This window comes from Haliaeetus albicilla, chromosome 6 (genome assembly GCF_947461875.1).
Source record: "Haliaeetus albicilla chromosome 6, bHalAlb1.1, whole genome shotgun sequence".
NCBI classification, from domain to species: Eukaryota; Metazoa; Chordata; class Aves; order Accipitriformes; family Accipitridae; genus Haliaeetus; species Haliaeetus albicilla.
In genome coordinates this window covers 32,235,406-32,260,559 of record NC_091488.1, presented here as the reverse complement: position 1 = coordinate 32,260,559, position 25,154 = coordinate 32,235,406, and the positions used below count along the sequence as shown (strand labels likewise).

Here is a 25,154-nt window from a genome sequence, read left to right as displayed (position 1 = left end):
TAACTGCTATAACCTTGATTAAACACAATAATACAAAAATTATGGTCCACATCCCAGAAACACGTTACAAGGTCATGAGCTGACACAACAAGGTTACATGGGGTTATAGAGATTCACCTATGCATGCCACAGTCATTTAAATGACACCAAGCATCCAAGCACCCATCCCTGTTTCAGTGTTAAGAGACTCTTGCCCCCAACCATGTTATAGCATTGATCTCATCAGACTTTTCAAATCCACACTGTAGTACCGTCTCCTAAACACTGTCCCTCACACTTGAGAGGATCTGCTCAAAAACTGCAAACTTATTTCACTTCCTTCAAGCCTTCTTAAGTGCCTCCAAAACATTTGGTAACAGCATCTGTATAAATCCAACAGTGCCTAAGCTGCCAGAGCTTGGAGATGAATGCCTACCAAAGGTGAAGTCATTTTTTTTCCTACTTTTATTTGCATCCCCTGGTTGCTTATGCTTGTTTCAGAATGGTTAAAAAAAAAAAAAAGAAAAAATCTTTTGGGCAAGAATTGGTTTTATTCTACATTTTTGTATACAGAAATATGGCCCCCACTCTACTAGGCAAAGGTTGAAAATTTGGTTTGGTAGCACATCACAAGGAAATCCTTCCCTGCACTGAAGGTTTACACTAATTAACACACAGCTAATTAAAATTTCTTTGTAGACCATAGTCTCCACTGAGATCTTGGATCCAATGGAAAAGTTCTGCTAATTAAGGCTATGAACACACCAAAATAAACTCGATTCCTCTGGATCCAACTTAGCTTGATGACTAGGAGTCCTAACAAGCCAAGAATGCAAGCCAGCTAACACTGTAATCACAGGCATCTTATTTCCACAAGCACAAACACAGCCTAAGTGGAAACTTTTATCAGATCACTAAATACTGGATGCTTACAGCTGCTACAGTTCCCATCCTACACTAGGAAAAGTGTTACACTCCCTTCCCCTTGAAATGGCTAGTCATCAGGTTATTAATTAAGACAAGCAACTTGCTTCATTTATCTTAAAGACACCTGGTAATACAGATGTTTATACAATTTATAAATAAAGTCTCTTATGGATGAAAGATCAGGAAATAATCAAAAAGTCTGATGAAAGAAAGATGAAAAGATTCAGACAGGCTGTTACAGGTAACAGGTTGATGACAGAGTTGCAGATCAGGAAAATGGAAAGAAATGCATTAATACAACAGAGTCTGAGCAGTTCACATTTAAAGGTGTCAACAAAACGACAGAAAAGTCAGTGTATTGGTATGTTCAATATGGTTTCCCCAGCAGGTTGGAAGTTTCATCAGAAAGGAGGACGAGGGATTTTCTAATGACTAGGGGTCATAAGTCACAAAAACCCCACACTCTTGTGAAACAATGCTTTCATTAAAAAATACTCCTTGCTTTCACTAAGAAATACTCTTACTTAATGTCAAGTGTGTTGTGAAACATCAAAGTCTACTGTTAATATCACTCTCAACTACAGTTGCATGACATTTAGTTCTTTCTCCCACAAAACACAGTCTCCCTGTACAACCTGCATGAAACAACAGCAGCAAGACCCCTACAAAACATTTCAGAAAACGAGCACAAAGTCATAGTCCCCTACTGCAATTATAGGCACTTATGTCCCCATAGGCCATCATTTCTTCACTGTAGATAAAACACCTGGTAGAGGAATCCTAGCTTTCAAGTCTTAATAGACAGGAGTAGACATGCCCAAACCTTTCCTCTGAAACTCCACAAGATCGGTTAAAGCATCCAGACGCTGGATCGAATTTCCACACAAAGAATTAATTGACATCATTCAGCCTTAACATGGAAGTGAAATCCATGCCAGCCATTCCACTCACAGGAGCAAACCATGCTGTATTTTGTAAGGACAACACACAAGCATTAAGGAGCCACATATGTCAGCGTAACAAAAAACAGACTGTCTGACCATCTCCACACCAGAAATCCATCATGGTGTTATCTGGTCTGAAGTCTCATTAGGTATATAGATATAAAAATGCATACATACATATATATTTCTACATACATGTTCTTGCACGTCATTGTGGTGGGTTCACCTTGGCTAGATGCCAGATGCTCACCCAGCTGCTCTCTCACTATCCCTTCCCAAACAGGACAGGGGGAGAAAATAAGATGAAAATGCTCATGGGTAGAGATAAGGACAGGGAGATGACTTACCAGTTACCATCTCAGGCAAAATGGACTTGACTTGGGGAAAATTCATTTACTTTATAGCCAATTAAAATAGAGTTGGACAGTGCGAAACAAAGACAAAAACTGAAATACCTTTCCCTCACCTCTTTTTCCCCCCCAGCTCAACTTCACTCCTTCATTCCCAACTCCTCTGCCTCCCCCTCACTCCCAGGCAGCCAGGGGGAGATGCAGGGCTGTGGTCAGTCCGTAACAGCTCCTCACTCCTCACACTTTTCCCTGCTCCAGCATGGGTTCTTCCCATGAGCTTGCAGTCCTTCAGGAGAATGACTCCAGCCTGGGGTCATCCATGGGCCACAGTGTGATTATCTGCTCCAGTGTGCTCTCTCCCAAAATTTCCAGGGGCTGCAGGGGAATCTTTGCCCCAGTGCCTGGAGCACCTTCTCCCCTCCTCCTTCTCTCACTTTGGGGTTTGCAGTGTTGTTCCTCACACTTTTTTCTCCCCTCACTCCTCACTGCCTGTGTGGTGCTTTGCGGTGCTTTGTCCTTTCTTAAACATTATTGCAGAGGTGCCACCAGCTCGGCTGAGGGGCTCAGCTGTGCCCTGCATTGCGTTCAGTGGAGCTCGCTGGAACTTGCCGTGTCAGGCATGAGGCAGGCCCAGCCTCTCCTCAGGGAGACTGTCCCTGCAGCCCCCCCCCAAAAAAATCTTGGTGTCTACACCCCATACATTCATATATGACACAAAGCAATATCAGCTACAGAAATGACGACCAGACAAAGTCACACCAACCTATCTTGACATCTAAGATTCAAAGCAACTAAAACTAAATTCCACTGCCTCAAAGGAGGACAGAAGAGTTCAGTTTCACTCTCAAATGCCAATCACCAGACCAGCTTTTTGCTGCTGCTGCTGCAACAGCTCCCCAGGTTGCCAATCTCATCAAGTAAGTCAGGCTGCTGAAGGAAAGACAGCTTCCTGCCTCCAGGAACACAGCCGGTCCTGCAGCACCCTACCAGCTCTAAGAAACAGCAAGAAAAGCTGCTGACACCTAGCCCATGAACACCTACCACCTCCTGTCGCCTGGCTGCTGGGAACATTCATCCCCCAAGCAGAGACAAGCTCAGAAGAGCATCTGCTAACTCAACATTCACTTTCTCTTGGCCTCTCTGCATATTCAGCTAAGCTCTGCCTGACTCAACGATGAGGGGAAAAAATAGCAGCTTGTCACCCCAAGTGAAAGGAAAACAGTTTCATTGAGAAGCCTTAAGCAGGCTGTGACAAAGCTGTCAAAGAAGTCAATAACAACCATGTATCTTAGCCCTGCATACCTCTGTGCACCTACTTTGACAGAACTTAAAGACGAGTCTTCAGAGTCACTAAGCTTTGGTAGCACCTTCTGCTCCCATGCTAGAGTCAGTTTTTCAAGTGGTCTCCTCCACATGACGCAGAGCTGCTCATTGTTCTACCAAGGGGCAGCAGAAGAACCTATGCTGAGATTTACTTCCAAAGCCCATGCTTTTAACTAGAAACGAGGAACAAGCATGAGAAACAGCAAAGAACGTCTGAGCTCCCTTGCCAGCCAGGCCACAGATTTCTTGTTCAATCCCGAGAAAATAATTTCACTGGTGTATCACTCTCTCAACCTGGAAAGTATAAAATTGAGATGCTTGTAAAGGTGCCGAGATCCATGAACAAGTAAGCATTATAGTTGCTCTCCTTCATGCCCCAATTACAGAGTCAGTCATATGTCAAGTTTGGGCAGATGCTTATTTAGTCTCAAGGCCAGTAACATCTAGCCCTGTTATAGTAACTTTTCCTTGGGGATCACAAAGCAATACTTCCCTATGCTGGAGACTGGGACACCAATCAGCAGCTCATGTACTTTCCAAACCAGACATCATATTTTTCCATTCAACAGCCCTTAAGTGGCTTTCCTTCCATGACCAAGTAAGTTTACAAGTGTTCAAATTCAAGTAAACAGTTCTTGTTGACAAAGTCAAACAAAAACAGTGAAAAACCCAAAGGGGCAAGTTAAGTAAACCCATTCAAAGTGCAAAGGGTAACTGGAACAGCTGATGGCAGCTGTCCTACCTCTAATCTTGCAATACTAACACAGTCACCAACAAACACAGCAGATTACTCCTTGGGCGCAGGGAAAGATTGCAGAAAATGGGAATTAAGATTAAAGAAGGGCTACAGGGAACAAGAAGATAAAGAGTACATCTTAGAAGAGTCTCCTTGAAAGACACCAAGCTTCTCCCACAAAAAAGAATATCATTAAGCTTGCTTAACTAAAGAACTGAGAGAAGGTGGGTACACATGTTCAACACGGGGCAGAGAGAGTGAAGAAAGCATCCCACCATCACAAACATTTCCTAGAATTACTGTAGCAATCCACTAAAACTGTCACAATGTCTACTAAAGAAATGACAAAAACAACCAAACAAACAAACAAAACAAAACAAAAAACAAACAAACAAAAAAAACCCCCAAGGTGTGGACAGTGGAGATGGACATGTCACTGGCTGGAACAAAAGCTTCCCTTTAGATCAGCACTAGTTACTAGTACTATTTCAAGTGAAACTGTGTTAAAAATACCAGTCATGTTGCCAACTGCTGATGGCGTGCAGCACCTTTTTGACAAAATCTAGCATTAGCAGCATGGAACTATGAATTTCCGAAACAAACTAGGCAGTACAATTTAGGATGTGGATAGGCAAATTTCATGAGGAAATACAGCGCAAAAAGCTCCGTATCAGAAACACATAAGAATCTGTCCTTTTTTCCCCCTTTTACAATAATCAATCCACAAAGTTGCAACCAGCTCAGTGATGACAAATCTATGTGCACCAAGAAAAATTTGCAGAAGATGCACTTTGAACCATCCAAGGTATTAGTAGCATTTCAGTTCCAGTCACTCCCACCAGTCATCATTCCTGACTCAGCATCATGTCCATCTCTTGCCAAGTATTGGTATTTCCACCAGCCTGAAAGGTGAGCACAGGGATTTTTCCTGCGTAAGGAGGGACCTGATGAAAACCTGTTAAATAAAATCCTATCACTTAACAGAGCAAGGAGATAGAGACAGCTGAAATTAAGTCATCCAAGTGATTACCCTCCTCAGCTAACAGGGTACTCAGTCACACAGCCAATCTGCTCTGGTATGACTAGGGACTTTCAGCACTTCAAGCAAATCTGAAGCACTCTGAGAACCAGATCCCTTACTGTTCCACTGACTGCTGAATGCCTGCTGCCAGCTCTGGCACCTCACTCACAGCAATCTTACACTTACTTGCTAACCAAACTTGCTAACTTACTTGCTGTGCAAACTCATAACTAGCTATAACTTGCAGTAGCACAACCACAAAACCAAAAGAAAAAGCCCATGCTATGTATTTCAAAGCATTGTTTCACAAGAATTTGTCAGTGGTGGTGCCAATTTAAATAGCTCCCAAGCACGCTTATAACGTGATGAATCTGACAAGGAACTAATCCACATTCAGAACAGCCCTTTTCCTGTTGTTTTCTTTTAAAACCAGAGCAACACCCTAACTCAGTCCACTGTACACTGTATTTGTACAACAACTGAGCATGGTTAGGAAGCACTGAGTAAGAGCTGCTTCAGCTGGTTCTTCCTAGGAATGCTTCTCTTTTGTGAAGTGTTTATGGTCTCCCTTGTAGCATACTCTACATCACTTCCCCAGTTTACACATATGAGGTCATTTCTACAGCTATCCCTTTGACTAGAGCAGCACCTTCATCCATGCCTATACTGACTTTGTCAAGCAGCAGGGTATGCAGCATCTGCACGCAGCCATCATCTCAACACCTTCCACACTGAAAGAGTCAAGCAATCCTGTAATACCTCTATCAGAAAACTTCAAGACATAGTAACCAGTCAAGATTTTAAAAATCCTGCTGCACATATGGCTTTATAGAATTTATTACCAAGAGTGAGCCTTGTTCACCATCTTTCACTTGCATACATTACAAAAACAAGTTACTGAAAAGCATAACAGATGGCTAGCAGCCAAATGAAGATAAACACCTCTGGCGCTGGCCGTTTTGCCTACCTGGAGTTCACCTGCCCTGATTTACCTCCACCTGGTGAAGTGAAAGTACTTAGGAAAGTGCCACCAGCCACCACCCACACAATTGCTGCACTGCCCAGTTTAACCCCTCCTTAAGGATCAGAACTTCAATGTGATTTTAAACACTGAAGGTAGGATGCAACCAATGTTTTAGGGCAAGCTCCCTTAATGCCCCTTAACATCATATGTGTAAAGCACCAGCAAATGTACCGCAAAGCATCTTTTTCTGCAGGGTTGGAGGTAAGAGAGTTCATGAGAACAACGAGCCTTCCTGTTTTCTTTATGCACTTTAAGCCAAAACCTATCAGCAGCACCCACTGGAAAGTGCCAACTCAACAGCTAAATAAAAATGCAGGAGCTGAAAGGCACAGCAGCAAAAGGAAACAAGGGCTGTGGACTAACGCCAGCGGCAGCTCAGCCGCAACCCAGCCACTCACTCACTCCTCCCAGTGGGGTGGAGGAGAGAATTGGAAGGGTAAAAGTGAGAAAACTCATGGGTTTGATAAAGACAGCTTAATAGGTAAAGCAAAAGTTTACATTCACTGCTTTCCATCAGCAGGCAAGTGTTCAGCCATCCCCAGGAAAGCAGGGCTCCATCAGGTGTAACAGTGACCTGGGAAGACAAATACCATCACTCCAAATGCCCCCCACTTCCTCCTACTTCTTCCCCAGCTTTTATTGCTGAGCATGACATCCTGTGGTCTGGGATATCCCTTGGGTCAGTTGGGGTCAGCTGTCCCAGCTGTGTCCCCTCCCAACTCCTTGTGCCCCCCCACTCTACTCACTGGTGGGGCAAGGTGAGAAGCAGAAAAAGCCTTGGCTCTGTGTAAGCCAATGTAAAACAAGTAACCAATGTAAAACATTGGTGTGTTATCAAGTCTGTTTTTGTCACAAATCCAGAACATAGCACCATACAGCCTACTATGAAGAAAACTAACTCTATCCCAGCTAAAAAGAGTACCAATACAGTTACTTGATATAAACATCTTCAATTAAAAAAAAAAAAAAAAAGGCTTATTCAGGACACAAAGCAGAATGATCCTGCTACTTTAAAGTTAAAAGACATGGGGGGTATGGGAAGTAAAAATCAGTGGAACTAGGGGAAATCACCTGGCCCAAGGGTCATTTTTCAACCAGCTCAGAGGGCAAACAACACTGATGTTGCCCCTGCCTCAAGATGAATACCCATAGCATTTGTGCTATGGGTACAGCTTACTGCTAAACCCTAGCCTGAGTAAACACTTGCTCTTCTAAGTAACTGCTGGTTTGAGATAACAGCAAATCACTGAAGTTAAGAGTTCCCTGAGCCTCTTCACCAGCAGCAAAGCCAGTTCAGAACTTGTTGTCCTCTCCCACCACAACTTCCTCTTACATGAGACGTTAGCATCCTCTCCATTGTGCTAATCACTACACGCAGGGTCACACTAACCCAGATCAGCAAAGTAATGAAGATAAATAAACCACACCAAAAAAAAAAAAAGACACAAACCGTAAGGATGTAAATGTTTTCATATCCAGGCCTTCCAGCCTTCTGATGTATTCCTAGGATGTCCTGAGTTAGCATTCAACAGCTTAATATTTTTTTTTTGCATATGAGACTCTGTTAATTTATCAGTTAATTACATGTAGATGGTAGAAAGAGCCATGTACGCCATACATAATCAAACCACATCACACATCACACTCAAAGAACTCCCACTATGGGTGCTAATAATAAGCTTTAGATAGACGACTTCATAATGACCTATATAGCACCTCTCTAGCAAAATAATAATTCTTTAGAAACTATTCAGAGTAAAACCTTTCAAGTCAAACAGTGTAAGACATCTGCCTTGTAAAACTAGGGTTCATTTCTTTGGTCTTCCATCTAGACTGAAGGTACCCTGTATGGTACACAGGACATTCACCATCTGCAATTATCAGTCAGGATAAGCTAAATCCACAGACTGACAGTGGAATCGCTGCTTAACGCAATCAACCACCACTCAGATAACAAGCAGAAGAGCCATGCTCATCGTTATTTACATAGAGGTAGAGGTCTGTTGGGTGGCGGGGGTCACGAAGAACCTAGCCATTTTACGAGGTGGCACTAAACCTCATTTTATCACCAAAATATTAAGCCACAGTCTTTTCAACATATTCAAGAACTTCTTGCTGCTGCAAGCGAGGTGACCTGCACAGCAGTCCCACCATCAATCCAATCAGCAGAGAGAAGAGTTTATTCGCCTTATCACCTTTTCCTTTTGCAGAATCTGCTTAGCACTGCAGGCAAGGAAGTCTTCCTACCTGCAGCATCAGTGGGCTCAGCTTAAAAGAACTAACAGCTTCTGACGGGGTGAATACAGCAACTCTGACTAAACCTGGCACAAACATGAAATGAGCATTGTAACCCTGACTTACACTGTTATTTTCATGAAACATTTCAAGCAGCAACTGAAATGTACAGGTGAGCTCAAAGCAGCAATAGGCACTTGAGCTATTTAACATCTCAATACTCCTCTGCTTGTTACTGACCTGTGTGTATGTGCATTTGTGCACATGTATGCAAGTGTGTATAAAAGGAGTAGTGGGAGAAAGAAAAAAAAAAAAGATCAGGCTTTGTTGGCATCAAAAAGAATAGTAGAAATATCAGTAACATTCCTTCCAGTAATGTCTAGACATTCTTTGAGACTTTCAGAAGCAATCAGGCACCACCTTCACGTTAAACACTGACACGATATCACTTTAAGTGATACTTACATGGTTTACAAATTCAGGATTGCAAAATAATCCATTTTCTTGATACTCTTGACTAGTTGCTCAAGGCTCACCCACCCATACAAGAGATTATACCTAGATTAACTACTTATGCCACAAATGTCCACAGGATCACAAACAGTACATTTGACAATGATCCTTCATTCTTACAAGTAAATGAAGCAACCAGGTTTTCAGATGACTGAGCGTAAACAAGCAAGATGAACTTCTAATGCACGCATGCAGGTGCACACAAGAAAATAAGCTTAAACCCCCTTATCTGTACTGAGCTGTGAAGCAACAGTGACCTGCTTGGCTTGGCAAAGCAGACTGTGATGTTAAACCAGGCCTGTACAACACGGTGCCCTAAGTAATACTGCAGGTTACTGGCCACAGGAAACAGGTCTGCCATCGAGCATATGAAGAGGCAGAAGAGGAGTCACAAGCCACAGCAGCTAAGCCACGCAGCACGTTACCCAGCCACACATCACATCCGAGCAACTGAGCGGCAACAGCCCTCTGAAAACACCACTTCTGCCCTTGCCCTTTTGCTTGGCAGTTTTTTATTTCTGAACCTCTCACTAGATGAAAATCCAGCATGAGGAAAGGGAATGGAAAGAGGGTCCTTGAAAAACAGCAGGAACCAGAACAACACATGCAAGCCAAAAAGCAGAGTATTTATTACACTGGACTCCTTACAACCCCAAATTCTAGTCATCTTTTCCCTACCAATCACCAAGCTACTTTGCATATGCAAAAGAGGTGAAGAGCCTGCACTCTGGTCGCTTATTCCCATGCAGAGATGTAAACCTTGTGCCAATCCCACACATGGACAAAAAAATAAAAGTGCCTTTTCAAAGCAGACAGAAGGATTACGGATGTGCAGTATAAGCACAGAGAGAAGAAGCCAACATGGGAATAACTTATGGAGTTAGAAAAAAAATCAAAGAGTTGTAGGGATGGGAACAGAAACACAGTTCAACACAGATAAGATTGTGATTTTAACACCCATTTATTCCTTTAAATTGCAATCTCACTTTTTAGATAGTTTCTACCCTAGGGAGGGGTCTCTTCCAAAAGAGTATCTTGTAGCTTTGCTCGGTTTCAAGATACTATATTTGGTTACATACCTCAGACTTTGTAGAATGATCTACTACTGCCAGCTACCCATAGCATTACTGTAGTTGTACCTTTTGTTGTGGTCAGGGAAAATATGCTTCCTTCTTCTCTTGTCTCCACATTTATTTTCAGAGAACTTAGTTTTACTGTAAGCTATGTATATATCATATCTACCTACTTAATTCTAAATATTAAGGCTGTCTCTGAAGATACACACCAAGCTTAGCAATCTCAACTTACGTCTATTGCAAAGTGCAGTAATCTTAAACCAATCCAAACAATGGTATTTGGAAATGAGAAGTTTTAGGTTTCATACCACTCAGCACAGTTCCCTATTAAGCCTCCTTCCGGATGGCCTTAGTGTTACACAGTTTTCCAGACATATGAACTGAGAAGGCATCAGGCTTCTTTAATGATTCCTACTGAAATACTTTGCAAAGTTTTACCCACTAAGCAAGTATTGCCAACCAAAGGTATCTTCAGGTGCCATACCATCACTGCTCACGCCTAGGATCTACACACACTGAGCTACCTTGGGAAATGCGTACGATCTTTTCATTTCAGAAGGCTATGTGAAACGTAGAACTCCTTGCCCTGTAAGAATATAAGGCACAGCAAAGTTAAGCATTACCCCTGCCATTTCTACCGCTCCACAGCCCTGTACCTACTCTCCACCTACACGAGTCATAAGCACTTCATTTTTGGCTGATGTAATTACTCCTCCACCCAAATACGTCGGCACTGACCAAATCAAAGGTGTTTTCCGAGTCATCCACCACAACTCCAGCATCCCCACGTGCCGGTCGCCTCCACGCCGCGCCGCGCCGTGCCTTCCCTCAACAAAGGCGAGTCGCGTCCTCTGACTTAACAACCAGCCGAGAAAGAACTGGCAGGTGCTGCCGCGGGGCCGCCACGCATCGCGCCCCTGCCCCCCGCGGCACCACCGGGCCCTGGCCACGCCGGCGCCCCGGGACGCGCGGGGTGGGCGGCGGGGCGCAGCCCCAGGCAGGCCGCCGCTCGGCCCGCGGGAAACGCAGCCGCGACGCCGGTCCGAGCCCCGCCAGCCGAGGCGGAGGGGGCCGATTCTGAAGCGGGCGGGCAGGGAACAGCAACGCCGGACCCCGCCCGCGACGTCGCCCTCCGTCCCGGTAACCCGGCGACGACGACCGGGAGCGGCGCTCAACGGGACGAACCGGCCGGACGCGGGCCGCCGCCCCGGCAGCCCTCGCCCGCCCCGGGCGGCACCCTCCGCCAGGGGCGCGGTACGGGCCGGGGAAGGGCCGCCCCGCCTGCGCCCGCCTCACCCCCGAGGGCCCGGCGCCTCTCTCCCCAGCCCCGATCGGCGCCGGCGGCCCCCGCCGGGCCCGACCCAGGCCGACGAGCCCGGCCCAGCCCGCCGCCGCCGCCTGCCGCGCCCCGGGTCGGCTCGGCTCGGGCAGCTCCCCCCGCCGCATCGAGATCCGCCCCGGCTACGAGCGCAGCCCCGCGGGGGCAAGCGGCGGCGGCGGCGGCCGGCCGGCCGGCCCGCGCTCGCTCTCTCGCTCACCGGCGATCAGGGCGGCGGCGGCCAGCAGCCACGCCGAGCAGGGGAGCCGCGCTGGAGCGGCGGCCGCCGGGCGCCCCGCGGTGCCTCCGGCCGCTGCCATCTTCCTACCGCCGCCACCCCGCGCCCCCATTGTCCGCCCCCGGCCGCGGGCCCGCCCCCCTGCTTTCCGCAGCCCCCTTCCCTCGTCGGGATAGGGCCCCGCCGCTGTCACTCGCGCACACCTCCCGCGTCCCCCTCGCCCACGCCCCGGCCCTGCCCCGCTCCTCCCCGAGGATTGGCTAGGGGAGCCACCCGTCAAGTCCAGGAGTCCTATCCGGGCAGGGAACGCACTGACCCGCCCCCCGAGCCGAGCACATTACTAGGTTCCCCCCCCCCCGCACCTCCCGGCGGCCGCTGTTGTGGGCGTGTCGCCGCGGGCGCGGCGCGGGCGAGCTGCCCCCGGTTCAGTGAAGTCCGGGGCACTCGGGGACAGGAGCGCGGCGGCGGCATCCCCGTCCCCATCCCCGTCCGTGCTGGCAGAGGGGAAGCCTGGGAACGCCGGCTCTCGCCGCTGACGGATGCTTCGGCCTCTGCCGGCAGCAGGACCGGCCGGTGCTGCCGCCCGCCTGCCTTCACCTCTCCGGTACCGCGCTCTTGCTGCCCTGCGCCCCCGCTGCCCTGCCTCCGTGCGGGCGCAGCGAGGGAGCCCAAGGCAGCCCAGCGCCAAATGCCCTCGCCTCGGGCTCTGGTGCTGCCCGAGCGCTAACCTTCTGTGCGGAAAGCTTACCCGAGCACCTCCGGAGGGAGGCCAGCGATCTTCCTACCTGACGTTAGAACGTCCTGGAAATAACTGACAGCCACGCAAAGGGAGTTATGCGTTTGTTAGTCAAGATCTACACGAGAGCAGTGGGTCTGTTGCTGTTGCGGCCTGCGAGGACCACAGCAGAATTCAGTCTGATCACAGCACAGCGCTGTGTCTCAAGACACTCTCAACGATGTGATTCTCTTGCTGTGCGCTACTAGGCCTAGTTTTCCAAAGAGAAACGACAGCGGGAGCAGACCGCAATACTCATTCAGTGTTCCAGCCTCTGCACAGGCATTGGGAAGCAAGTTCCTCCGGGTGCACATCACAATGCGCATCCCGAGCGCTTGTCCCAAGCTGCAAGGGAGGCGGGAGAGTGCTGCTGCAGGCTGCGAGCATGGCCAAGGGTGGGTTCCCCCTGCGTTCACCAAGATCCTTCTTGTTCTTCCCTGTTAACTCGGAAAGCCTGTTCTGGCATGTGTTGCTTGTAAGTACAGGCTCCTTCAGAAGCTCTCCTGCTACGCCGAGCTACATAACCGCCTTTGCCTTTCACCTGAAAATACCTGCTTGGAATTTCCCCCAGCTTACTGACTGGGTTCCCTGCTGTTATGGACCCCCTGAGACCAGGCTTGCACCCTCCCTTCTTTATCTCCTTGCTTTACTTCCTCTCTTTTGGGATAATCTTTGTATCAGTTTCTTCTTTTGCTAAGCTATGTACTTTAAAGAAGTTGCACGAGCTTAGTCATATCACAAGGTTATTGCTCAATGCATCCATGATACTTCAGAGGCCTGCAGTGTGCTTGGTTCACTCCTGCCCAGTGCTCCATGAATGCTGGTCCTCTCCCAGAAGCATGTGCCACCAGTTTCTCTGTCACTCTGGCCACCTAATCACATCTGCAGATGAAAGAGGCCACAGGAAAGCCCTGCTACTGTGTGCCATGTTGAGGAGGGCCATGACGAAGCAAGCCCCTGCAAAAACACAGGCAGGGTGGGTTTTTTTTTTTTCCAGCTATGATGCAAGACACCAGGTTACAGTTCTCATGGCATTTAAAATGTAATGGCGTATGCATTCATTATTTATGCCCTAGGGGGAAGCTCTGGAGCATATTCCTCAGCTAACTGTTGTACGTGTTTCCTAGAAACCCAGGCTACCAGAAATTCAGGGCAGCAATTGGGAACAAAAATCAACACAGGCAACGCTTTGTATCGGAGGGAATTATCACCTTATTTGGTCGCTGCATCATTTAGTCTCTCTGACTTCCCTTGTAACTGAGTCTTTAGCCAACTGATCAATATCGCCACCTTCCAAATGGAGCAGAAACTGATACGCAGTGATAAGCCTTTCATCCCAAGCCCTTTTGCCTCAATACTCCCTCAGAGCTCTTCCTTTCCCTGGAAACTCCACCCACCGCTTACAGCTCTCCTCAGTGACTGGAAGTGCTCTACCAACATCAAGCACCTCAATACCCAGAGTTCACTGTTTACCTTCAAGTTCTTTAGTACCACACAGTTTAAAAATATTCAATCCCCTCAACAGGCCAAGCTTCATCTTTCTAGGCTTTTTTTCAAGACAGCTCAACCTGAAGCTTAAAAAAAAAAATCCTTCTTATTCTCAAATTTACTGTCCTTCACAGAGCCCACGCATTCTCTTTCTACGTACTAATAAGCCTGATTCAGCCATGCATGCCCCTTGCCAGAGGATTCCTACAACCTCTCCCTTCCCTGACAGAGCTGAGGTAACGTCACAGGTACAGCCCTATGATTGCCCCATTTGCTGTGTAGTAGTACTGCTGTTCAATACAGAGAACATTTGGGAGAGTATCTGGTCTGCTTACTATAGACCATTTTTTATCCAGACAGTAATGATCAAATTATTGTCTTGTGCTATTTCCAGAGAGGAAGCAGGGTGCTGGAACAACTTAGTTTGTCCTGAGGAACATATATTGCATTTGTATGCTATGACATGTTACTATTAAGGTTATGACAAAAAAAACTGGGAACACTTCTCCTAGTGAGCTGTTAAATGCAGAGCTTATAAGCGGTGCTACACAATTCCTTAACTCATCTCTACACAGTTCCTTAACTCATCTCAGCACACAACTCCCTGATAAGCTAACCCAAATAAAGGTGTTGCTGCTGCCGTCCTTTTTCCCTCTAGCTATGCAATTCTACAGTCTTTATAGTGATAATACTGGTATTAATCAAACTTATTGTAATTCAGCTCACTTAGCTGGCAACATACTCATTTTTTCTGTCTGCAAATGGAGAGGTGGGGAGTTACTTTTCTTCACACTGCACCCATTCCCCATAAGGTCAGACAAACTGCAGCAGCAGAGCAGGACTGGTCAGACAGTGGGGCAAGAGAGACCACAGCAGCCTCCCAGCAGGCTGCTGTCAAGTTGCCTAACTGGTTCCTAACACATGCAGTAAAATCAGCATTCAGTCTCACAAGAGAAAGAAAAATGCTTTTGTGTCTTTTTTGTTTCCGCTTATCACAAAAGGAAGACCTAAAAAAGTGTGTGTCACTGGGGAGGAGGTTAAATAATTTTTGTCGTGGTTGCTGTTTATGTTAGAAATTCAGACCTCTCTTATCCTACTGTTTTGGAGAGCTCTCTACTAGCTTGCCAGAGAGAGCAAGCAGGATTATGATGTCAAACCAAATAAGGGTAACATCTTCTAGGAGGAGAAGCAAATATATTCCAACTGATTTTACATTTTTAATGGTTTTGTTTTCTGTTTAGCCTGCATCTCCGTACCTCCCAGAGGAATTGTACAGTAGACACTGTTTAGTGTGCAGAGATATGCATTCCTGAAAAAAATACCCCACCCAGCACGCTCATTTTGAATCAGTAAGAGAAGAACATGAGAGAGAAAGAAAAAACAAGCTCTATTTGTAAAAGAAAGTATTGGGTGTCTATTACATTACTTTTTCCTCTGCAAGTTGGGAGAAATTGTGACTGGCAGATAGTGCTACATTTATGTTTACTCTGGTTAAATAGAAATGCAGTGGTTCTTTCAAAACTCAGAGCTGGTAGCAGCACAGTAATTGCATACAGTATTTGGAAGAGTTTGATAATTATTTTTCTGTAATTCAATTAAGAAGAATGTCTTGGATCACCCACTACACAAGGAGAAGTGTTCTGAGGAAAACTTACAATGGAAAAGGATGCTAATGATGAGCTATTCCGGTGCTGAACTGATGCCACGGAACAACTCGAGCCACAAGTATTCTTGATAACCTTCATAAAATGAAAGCAATTATTTTTCCTGTCTCTCCCTCCCACCTTCCCCCCCAGTTTCTTGGAATATAGGCAAAATTAGTTTAGCGACTATTACCGTATGGAGACAAGAACCAGGGTAGCACTGGCCTGACCAGCATCAGTGTTTCTTGTAAGAAGACTCTGATACTTAAACAGGTCTGCATAAAATCATCACCTGTAAAGTAGGAAAGTAATGTCACCACTGCTTGGCTGTAGTACAGTTTTAAATTCTGGAAATGAACCGTGAGCCTTTCTTTTGGTTGGGGTTTGTGGTTTGACTGCTGCGGTTAATGGCTAGACCGGTATTAAGCACATTTTGCACACAAGGGTAGATAAGGTTGCCACAGCCATTGGAAGACACCCAGAGAACAGCAGGCGCAGTAACAGCACGCGCGTGCCTCATCAGTAATAGGGAGCACCGCAAAAAAGCGGGACAGGCTGCGCACCCGAGATTTGTTTGAGCTGTCCCAACAAGGCCGCTGCAGAAGAACAGTCCCCGCAAGGCCCGACGGCTCCTCGGTGGGCTGCGGCACCGGCGGGGCAGGCGTTCGGGCGGCCGTGAGGGGTGGGTGCCCAGCGGGCACAGCCACCCCTCGGGGCAGCCTGTTACGGACGCAATGTACTGCCACACAGCCCCTGCCGGTCAAACGCGGGCTGAGGTGAGCCGCAGGGCTCCCGGCCCCCCAGGCTGAGTGCGGCAGGGGGGAACCCTCGGCCTCCGCGGCCGCCGGGCTCCTGCGACGAGTCAGGTCCCAGGCTGGCACCCGCCTGCAAACGCTCGGCTGCCACACGGAGCCCGTTTGCCACCTCACGTTTACGTAACGCTGTCTTCGCGGGGCTTCGCATTTCGGCGCCTCTTACGAGCTCGCGGGCACGGCTGCCGTAGAAGAGAGCGTTCGGGGCCCGGCAAACGACCCACAGCCCGTGTCGGCTCCAGCCGACGGCGCAGCCCGAGGCCCGCACCGCCCCCGGCTGCGGGCGGGCGCCGGGGGGGCCGGAGCCGGGTTGGCGGGGCCGGGCCGGGCCGGGCGGCAGCGCTCGAGCGTTCCTCTGGAAGGGAGAGAAAGAGCTCCTCATGGCGGCTCGTTGGTCTAGGGGTATGATTCTCGCTTAGGGTGCGAGAGGTCCCGGGTTCAAATCCCGGACGAGCCCACCTTTTGTCTTTTTTTTCTCCCCCCCCCCCCGCCCCGCCTCACGCCCCGCTCGTTACCCAGCACCAGCGATGCGACTCAGTGTCCTCCGCTGCGCTCCTCCGGCAGACACCGGCGGCTCCCACACACCGCGAAGGGGCACGGAGAGGCCTTCCGATGAGACCCGTTCCTTTTCAGCGCCACGAATAAGCGGCAGTAACTCACGAGGAAGGGGTCATCCCTCCCGTCTTGCGCCCCCTCTCCGCCTCGCACTGGGCGCCGCTACCCCTCGGTAGCCCCCGGCCTTCCCCCTCACCTCTCCGCACTCCCCGCGAGAGGGGGCTTCGGGGCGGCTCCTCCCCCTCCCCGAGGGCCCACCTGTGTCCCCCACGGCCGCTCTGCCTCCGCAAACCATGGCCGTGCCGCCGGGGCATCCGCGGAGCCTGCCGCTCCCCCGGCACCGGCTCCTTTCCCCGAGCCCACCCTCCCGCCGCGGGCGGGCCCGAGGCGCCGAAGCACAAAAACGCGGCCGGGGGCACCGCGGCCGACAAAACAGGAGCTGCCGCCGCGCCCCCTTTTCCAGCGGGCTCGTCCGGGATTTGAACCCGGGACCTCTCGCACCCGAAGCGAGAATCATACCCCTAGACCAACGAGCCGCTCTCTCTTGCCTCCTCCCCAGCTCAGCACTTCACTTACTTCCCGCCTCCTCCCGCCCAGCGCCAGAGATCCCCTCCAGCGTCTTCGTGGGTCTGCCTCCCCCCCCCCCCAGACTCCCAATGGTTCTGCCCACCGCTTCGGAAGACACCACTCCTCTCCCTAACTGCGGAGGCTGCTGCGATTTCCCCCTGCCCCCCCCCCCACCGGTAACCCGTGGCATCGCCCTTCCCCCGACCCTACGGCTCCGCTTGGTAGAGACGATTCCGAGTCCCCCGGGTGGGGGGCAGCGGCCCCCGCGGCGCTCCCCTGCGCAGATACCGCTCCTGCGCTCTTCCGAGGGGCGGAGGAACGACAACCCCCTCCACGCTTCGCGCTCGCACCAGACGCGCGTGGCGGGCAGGCACGGCCAGCGGTGCTCGAAGCCGAGCGAGCTCATTCACAGCGGATGGGAAGGGGGGAATGGGGCTCCCCCCACCCCCGAGCCGCTTTGGTTTATCCCGGCCCGCGCAGTGCCAAGCCATTAGGCGCTGCGCCCCCTCGAGGTGTGAGGGCGGGCGGCGGCGCGTGCCGCTCTCCTCAGTGGGGCGGGCAGGGCCTTCCAGCCCCCGCGCCCTCCTGCCCTGTGGGGTCGGGTAGGGGGGATACGCACGTAACTGCGTGCGCAGATGCGTGCGAATCCTCTCATGGCAGCCCCCCAGGCGGGTGAGGTGAGGGCCTGTGGGGGGCAGCTGGTGGTTCCGTTCCAGCAAGTGGCCACAGGAGTGGCCGTTGTGGCCTGCCAGAGGCTGCGAGGGAAATGGCTTAGTAAAGGGCCTGGGGCTTCTGGGAGAAGTGCCTCAGTGTTGGGAGTGTATTTCTCATGTGTTGGTGCCCAGAGGAGCCGGCGGCGTTCCCTTCGTTTTCTGTACCCACTCCCCACTGCTTCTTTGGCTCCCACTTGGTCCCTGATGTGCTGTATCTTGCCAACGCTTCCTGCCACCCTCAAGCTTCCCCCTCCTGTTTCCACACCTCTGTACCAGCCTCCCTTGCATCCCAGACCTTTCAAAAAACCCTATTCCTCCCATGAGTAATTGCCTTCAGTCTTCACCCATCCAACACTTTTCTTGTGGCTCACGCTACAGTTTAAACACAGACCAATCAAAAAATAACCATAAAACCAACAAGCTCCCAGCCAAACACAACTGCAACAGTCTCCTTGCTCTTCTGCTGCATTCCTTTCTCCACTATATCTTTATTCTTGCTCTGTTTTCCATCCTTCCCTTCCCCCTCCCCCAATTTAAAGGTCTTCTGGCCTATAACGTTTGTGCTTTTACTTTTTTTTTGTCTTTCAGGCACCATCTACAGAGAGGAATTACAAAAATTATATCAGATTTTTCTTGCTGAGGGCATTTTCCTGTTTGACCATCAGTGTTCTTAAACCTGACATTATACACTCCAGCCTCAGCAATCTGACAGATACATATGGGTCTGAATACGCGCCCTCACCCCATATGCCAAGCCAAGCTGTGGTCTGCATTTCAGTCAGAACTTTTTGACTCTGTACACCTTGTGGATACAAGACCACGCTGCCCAAGCCAACATTTCCCAATAGTATGGATGGGGCAGGGACACATGCCCACATGCATCCTCTGCTTTTGCAGTGTCACAATGCTAATGCTGGCCAAAGAATCTTTTCCAAAATTGCTCTCACTTGGCCTGCAGACAGGGCAAGGTTTGTGCACCGCCCGAGTGAGCATTGCCCCAAGAATGATGTGTGGATGCCTTCAGCTGAGAAACAGGCATCTTTTTCCCTGCAACTTGTAAAGCTGTCAAGGACAAAGATGGTGATGCAACGTCTGGCACAGAAAGTGTCTAGACAGTTGATTGCCAGAAACTGGGAAATCTCACAGGAAGGATCACTGTGTGTCGCTTTGGTTTTTTTATGCTTCCCCTGAACAAGGATGCTGTTGGAGAAATGGCAGTAGGCTAGATGGCTTTGCTTTCTTCTGTTCCTAGATACCTGATACCTGCAGGGCTGGGGCAGGGCGCGTGGCAGCCTCCGGTGTCAACGCTTGCCCCAAAGAACACCTTCCTTTGTGGATTAAGCACATTGGTTATTGCTGTTCCGCCAAAGTAAAAAATACCACAAATTAAATTAAAATTGAATGTTAAACTGTTCCAATGGCAGTGGAAATCCCACCTCTATTTTGCCTGCTGCTACAAGCGCTCTCCATCCTTCCTCAGGCTCCTTCATCTCCCCAGGAAGAAACACAAGGATTTAGTTTTGGTTGGGTTTTATTCCACCATTTATTTCTTCTGTTTCTCCCTCGGATTTCCATTCCGTTGCTCGGGACACACATACTCATCCTCTAAACAGGCACACATATATCTATATATACAGTAAGGGACAATCACTCACATCCAGATGGGACACTCTGCTGAGAGAAGAAACAGGGTACAGCGAATGATTGCAGCCTGCCCTGGAATACAAGCTCTAACAAACAGATTAAAATGGATTCAAAGGCAACAATGCTCCACAACATGGCTCAAAAGGGTGTGGGGTTCATGTTTGTCAACAAGCCCGTGCTACATAGCAGGGTCAACACCGCTGGCTCTCAGCAAATGACACCTCAGTGCTCTCACCTGGGAAAAAGAAAGGCAGGGCTCAGAGCCACTTCTTTCCTCATGAATTTAGAGCTGGTGAACAGAAAGGGGATATCCTTCAAAACCATCAGGTTTGTAACACTGCTGTGTTGCAGAGCCCACTCAAGGACAGATGTGGGCTGTGTTGTGTAAAATCCTTGTGCTTGTCTAGAGAGACAGGGACAACCCAAGCCTCTGACTCTGCTCAGCTTAATGTTTACTAGGAGGAATTTTGTGATGGATGAACAGGAGCTGGCTGTTTCTGCCTTTGGTCTTGGTAGCTGCGTCTGTGTTGCTGGGTACTAGGTGGCTGGTGGCAGGTTCAAACACTGGCTCCTGACCACTCACACTGCCTAACAGCTAGTCAACAACTTGGCTCAGATTTTGACAAGTGTGGCTTGCTGTCTCCAGTGAGCCCAGACTTGTCCACAGCTCCACGTCACGCTGTAGACATGAGCCCCACGGCCTTGAGCCAGAGCAGCTTTTTATTCAGTATTGCAGATACAGCTTCAAGCACTACTGTCAGGAAAATGGTCGGGTGAGGGTCTGTTATCTATCTTTCCCCAAATAACTTATTTCTTATGGGTAACAAATACTCTCTGGATGTAAAAGCTTTTTTGGCTTAGCAACTGCTAGACCCATGACTTAACTAGTAACCCAAGAGTGAATGCAAATCTAGTACAACGCCTAAGTACTTACGAGGGACTGGCTATCTGACTTTCACCAACTCATATTCAGCCAGGCCATATGACTGGAAACTCAGCCATCTAAGACCTCTTCTTTGACCTACATAAAATCAGCTGTTTCCAGTAAGCCAGGATGCTTTCTATCATGAGTGGCACTTGGTGGCCACGCACTGAAAGTTTCAAAAGAGAATCAAGAGATTGGATAGGGTCTGGAAGTAAGAAAGACTGACAGACAGGCGGCCTTTCTAAATCTGGACTGCAGCCCAGAGCCGGATAAGAAAACTTGCTCTGTTGATTGACATAGCACATCTTTTCTGTGCATCAAATCTGTTGGTTGTTACTTTCCACCAGCACTAAATACACCCCAGAGTTGAAGCACACAGAAAAATTGCCTGCCATGGCTGGCTGTTTCACAGATCAGCTAGCCTGACCCCCACATCAAAGGGATTTTATGCTTTATGAACAATGTCCTAAGTTTTCCCCATGTTCAGGGTTCACATTGTCTGCCATACAGCACATATGGAGAAAACATACTTTTTCCGACTCTTAAAACATTATTTACTGAAATTTGAAAACCCAAAATATTTCAAAAGAAGCTACCAAAAGGCACCATAGATGTATGTATGTAACTGATGAACTTCATCTAAAACCAATGCAGGGGAGAAGAAAAAGACATTTTGGAGCAGGATGAAGGAGCAGGGGGACCAGGAGTGGTGGTGGCTGTCGGCTCTAGGACAGCAAGTATCAGGTCCCTCAGTCCCCAAATATCACCAAGTAATGTCAGCCAACACCTCAGTTTTGAACTCAGAAGTGGCTGCAAGCCAGTCTCTTGTTCCGACTGTCCCAAAAGTTGATGGTGCAAAGCGGAGAGCCAGTGAGCAGACACTCAGCTCCGGGATGAGTCTGGGCCTCAGGGGATATCTGTATGCTGCTCCTCTCCTGCCACTGAAGGTTTTCTAGTAGCTTCCACCTTGATTGGGTTGGATGCCTCTTATTCACATGTTAAGTCTCCTGTGCCCTGATTGGGTGTGTCCTTTTGAGAGGGGAAAAGAAAGGAAATTATGAAAAATAATCATGGGTCTAAGTAAATACAGTGCTGGGGGTCTGTGACCTGAGGGTACTTTGGTAGTTTCCATGCTAGGAGGCAAAGGCGAGCTGCAGCCTGAGCACCAGCCTGCTTCCTTCAGTTGCTCCTTGTCAAACCAAGGAGGCATTTGAAGAGGGGACAGGTGGTTGAGGTGGAATGAGATGTTTCCTCAGGCATCTGTGTCTACATTATAAGTGGTTAGAGAATATGTAAGAAGCTACATGGAACAAGCCCCGCTTTAGCCAGTGGAAATCCTCTTTTATTTCAAGTGGCAGAGGCCCATGTTTGCGTGCTTGCAGGGCTGATCATGAAACCAGTATGTGTGCAAACGCTATTTTTGCTGGCAAAGCTAACAAGCTAATCATGGAGAGAGAGAGAGAGAATATATATATATGCATGTATAGATACAATGTGTGCACACACATATATATACACAAATATGTATATGTAAGGAGGCATATTGAGATAGTATATACATGGTTACTGCTGGGGAAAAGTGCTTTTTACTGTAAGTACTTTCAAATTGCTTTCAAAAGAGCAATTGAGCAGGCTGCCTGGTGAGCAGAGCCTTCCCATTTTACTGAATCCAGAATCAGCTTTGCTTCTTCTCCATCCTCTCTCTCTATAACACCACCCAGCAGGGCTGGTTATTTTGAATAACCTGCCTTGCAGCCTCTGCAGGCCTGAGATTTCATACTTTTGAGGTGTCGGAGCAGCAAAAATGTTGGTGTGTTCTGTCACAGTTGCCATTTTCATTAATAAGCAAAACCCTCTGGTGTTTTAGGAGCCATCATCATGCTGACCCATCTTACCTGTGTGTCATGGTTACGCTGTGCCCTGGTCCTGTGTGGCTGATGTTGAAGGCTCACTGGCAGTCTCTAAGCCTACAGCGTCCTGCAGCGGTTCAGGTGCCAGCGATGCTTCTTTAGTGTCTGACGTTCTCCATGTGTCTGTGCTCTCACTGGGCTCCTTTGCTTCAGCTTCAGCTTCAGCTTCTTCCTTCTCCTTGTCCCCCTTTTCCTGTTCACAGGTGCTGCCTTGCTGCTCTTCTCCCTGGAGACCCTCACACACCTTCTCCTCCTTGTTTCCAGATGGAGGCTGGGGAGAGTTCTCCTCCCCTGGGGCACTACAACACACTTCCTCCTCCTTCGTATCCCCTGCATCACTCTTGCAAGGAGTCATTTCCTCTGCCTGTTTTTCCCCTTTTTCTTCATCTGATCTGCTGGATCCTCTCCTTGATGGGGGCTTCTCATCAGACCCTGTCTGTTTCTTTTGCTCTTTGCTCCCTGTTTCTGCCTCCTCTGTCTTGGCCTTGGGCCCAAATACCTCATCCCCATCTTCCTTGGCACCATTTTCTGGAGAGGAGATGTTGACCCCTAAATCTTCGCCGTCTCCGTACTCGGACAGAGATCTTCGGAACCTCCTGGAGGGAGGCCTGCGCTTTATCGATCCCCGCGTCCGCACCTTGGAGGCAGGAAAAGCAGACATTGAAGCAGACAAAGAGAGTGGTACTGCAAAGCAGGAAAGCACAACAGAGGAAAATACCATGGGAAACTTGATTGCTATGCTGGTGGCCTCACTTTTCCTGCTCTGCTACTGAGAGGTAGGGAGACCAGGGCTCCTATCCCTGAGAGACTACTTTACAGGACAAGCAGCTCCCTAATATATGCCTCCTTTCCTTCTGTACAGCTGGTGCTAGAGATTGCTGCCCCAATATAAACTCTTGTCCAAGTTAGACCCTAAACCCAAGGACGCTGCATTTATTATGCAGATGCTGCTGACTTTTTGGATGTCTCAGTCTTTTCTATTCTTGGCAGTTTGGTGGTTGAGGAAGGAGTTTGCACTCCAGCTGATGATGGTGAATGCAGGTTACAGCTCCCCATTTAAGTGCTGTGTACTCTGTGGGACACCTGGCAAACCGTCGTGCTCCACGTGGCTCCCTAAACTGCACCTCAGCCACGTTTGACATTTGCTGGCATGTGGCACCACCTCCTCAGAGTGCTCCCTGCCCAGGAACCAGCCACCCTGTTCCTGCTGAGCGGAAATCACTGGGTCCTGCCACTTCACCCCTTCCCTTTACCCATTTGGTCAGGAAGGCTGCTGGAGCTACTGGACCATGAAGCCCCATGTGCAGCTGGGCAGAGAGGAAACTCTACAGAGCTACACAGTTTCAAACCCGGCATATAGATCTCCCTTGCCTACAAATGCACACTGTTATGGCAGGACTGAGGGCTACGGCCTCCTCTTCCTCTTCATCCCCAAACCATAAGCAAGCCTTATCCTGCTGTGATGGAGAATCAGCCTACCTTGTTATAGAATTGCAGCTGAGTGCCTTCCGGGGGTTGATCAAAGCTGACGGGCGTCTCATTCCCTTCACTGGGCTGGGACTGAATCCCTGGGCTGCTGGGCGTTGAGGGAGGGGTGCTGAACGGAGAAACCAGGGCTTTCAGACCAGGGCTTTTGGGAGATGCTCCCGGCAGCAAAGCAGCTGGAGCAAAAGCTAGATTGGCCTGCAAAGAAAAATCCCCGTCACGGGCGTGCATGACACTGTCATGTACTACATGCGGTAACCACAAGGAGGAACCCTTGCTCTTGCCACGGGAGCTGCCCCATCTCTCAGCTGTCACAACCCACATACCTTCTGGTTATGGGTCTCTGCTGGTGACACTGTCAACAAACAAGTCCGGGCAGAGAAGTTATGACTGGACATTTGCCCTTCCCCAGCAGCTGGATCTCAGGATGTGTCCGTTTGTCATTCTGAGGCCTTTGGGGATTTTCCAGTGACCCTGCCAAGCCAGCACAGTCTACAGTGGCTGAGCCGGGAGAAAGTCTGAGCAAGCAGCCAGCAATCACTTCAAGATTTAAACCAACCCTGCGTGTGCCCAAGCAGACCTCGCATTTTCAAGCTGCAGATCTTCTGAATGATCTGCGCAGTCATGAGGAGCGAGAAGACTATGGAAAGAAGCAATTCGTGATTAACCGTGGCAAAATGCTTCCTGCTGGCCTGTCACTAAGAAGATCTCCTAGGCAAATGTCCTTGGGTGCATTAAGAGGGACAGTGCTATGAATAGGCTGATGTTGTGCCAGGGTGGCCAGGAGGCACTGTGCTCGGGAGCTGCACGTGCTGCCAGGAGAGGCGGCTGGCAGCAGCAGGGCACTACGTCCACGGGCTTTCGAGTGCTGAGCTGCCCTCAGCGGCATGGACCAGGCACGGCCGGGAGATACAGAAAGGGCAAGAAGCACTGGGTGTGTTTGTGCGTAACTG

At 49.2% G+C, this 25,154-nt stretch overlaps 2 protein-coding genes and 2 non-coding genes across 4 annotated transcripts in view; 1 reads left to right on the top strand and 3 right to left on the bottom strand.

Moving 5' to 3' along the window:
• The window catches only part of MPZL1 (myelin protein zero like 1), a gene marked incomplete at its 5' end in the record, with an annotated part of 40,386 nt that extends 28,386 nt beyond the window's left edge, over positions 1-12,000 (bottom strand). The window contains one exon of the mRNA XM_069785460.1: positions 11,667-12,000. Within this exon, the coding sequence (XP_069641561.1) occupies positions 11,667-12,000 (334 nt within the window). The remainder of the gene's footprint in view (positions 1-11,666) is intronic.
• A 4,787-nt stretch (positions 12,001-16,787) lies between these two features.
• TRNAP-AGG (transfer RNA proline (anticodon AGG)) lies at positions 16,788-16,859 on the top strand. The gene has a single exon. It is a non-coding gene; the product is annotated as a tRNA-Pro (tRNA).
• Positions 16,860-17,421: 562 nt separating this feature from the next.
• TRNAP-CGG (transfer RNA proline (anticodon CGG)) lies at positions 17,422-17,493 on the bottom strand. The gene has a single exon. It is a non-coding gene; the product is annotated as a tRNA-Pro (tRNA).
• Positions 17,494-19,750: 2,257 nt separating this feature from the next.
• Positions 19,751-25,154, bottom strand: part of RCSD1 (RCSD domain containing 1) — a 35,325-nt gene continuing 29,921 nt past the window's right edge. Inside the window, exons 5-7 of the mRNA XM_009921993.2 lie at positions 24,196-24,399; positions 22,702-23,353; positions 19,751-21,835 (exon numbers count right to left, since the gene is read on the bottom strand). Of these exons, the coding sequence (XP_009920295.2) occupies positions 22,715-23,353; positions 24,196-24,399 (843 nt within the window). The 3' untranslated portion in view covers positions 19,751-21,835; positions 22,702-22,714. The remainder of the gene's footprint in view (positions 21,836-22,701; positions 23,354-24,195; positions 24,400-25,154) is intronic.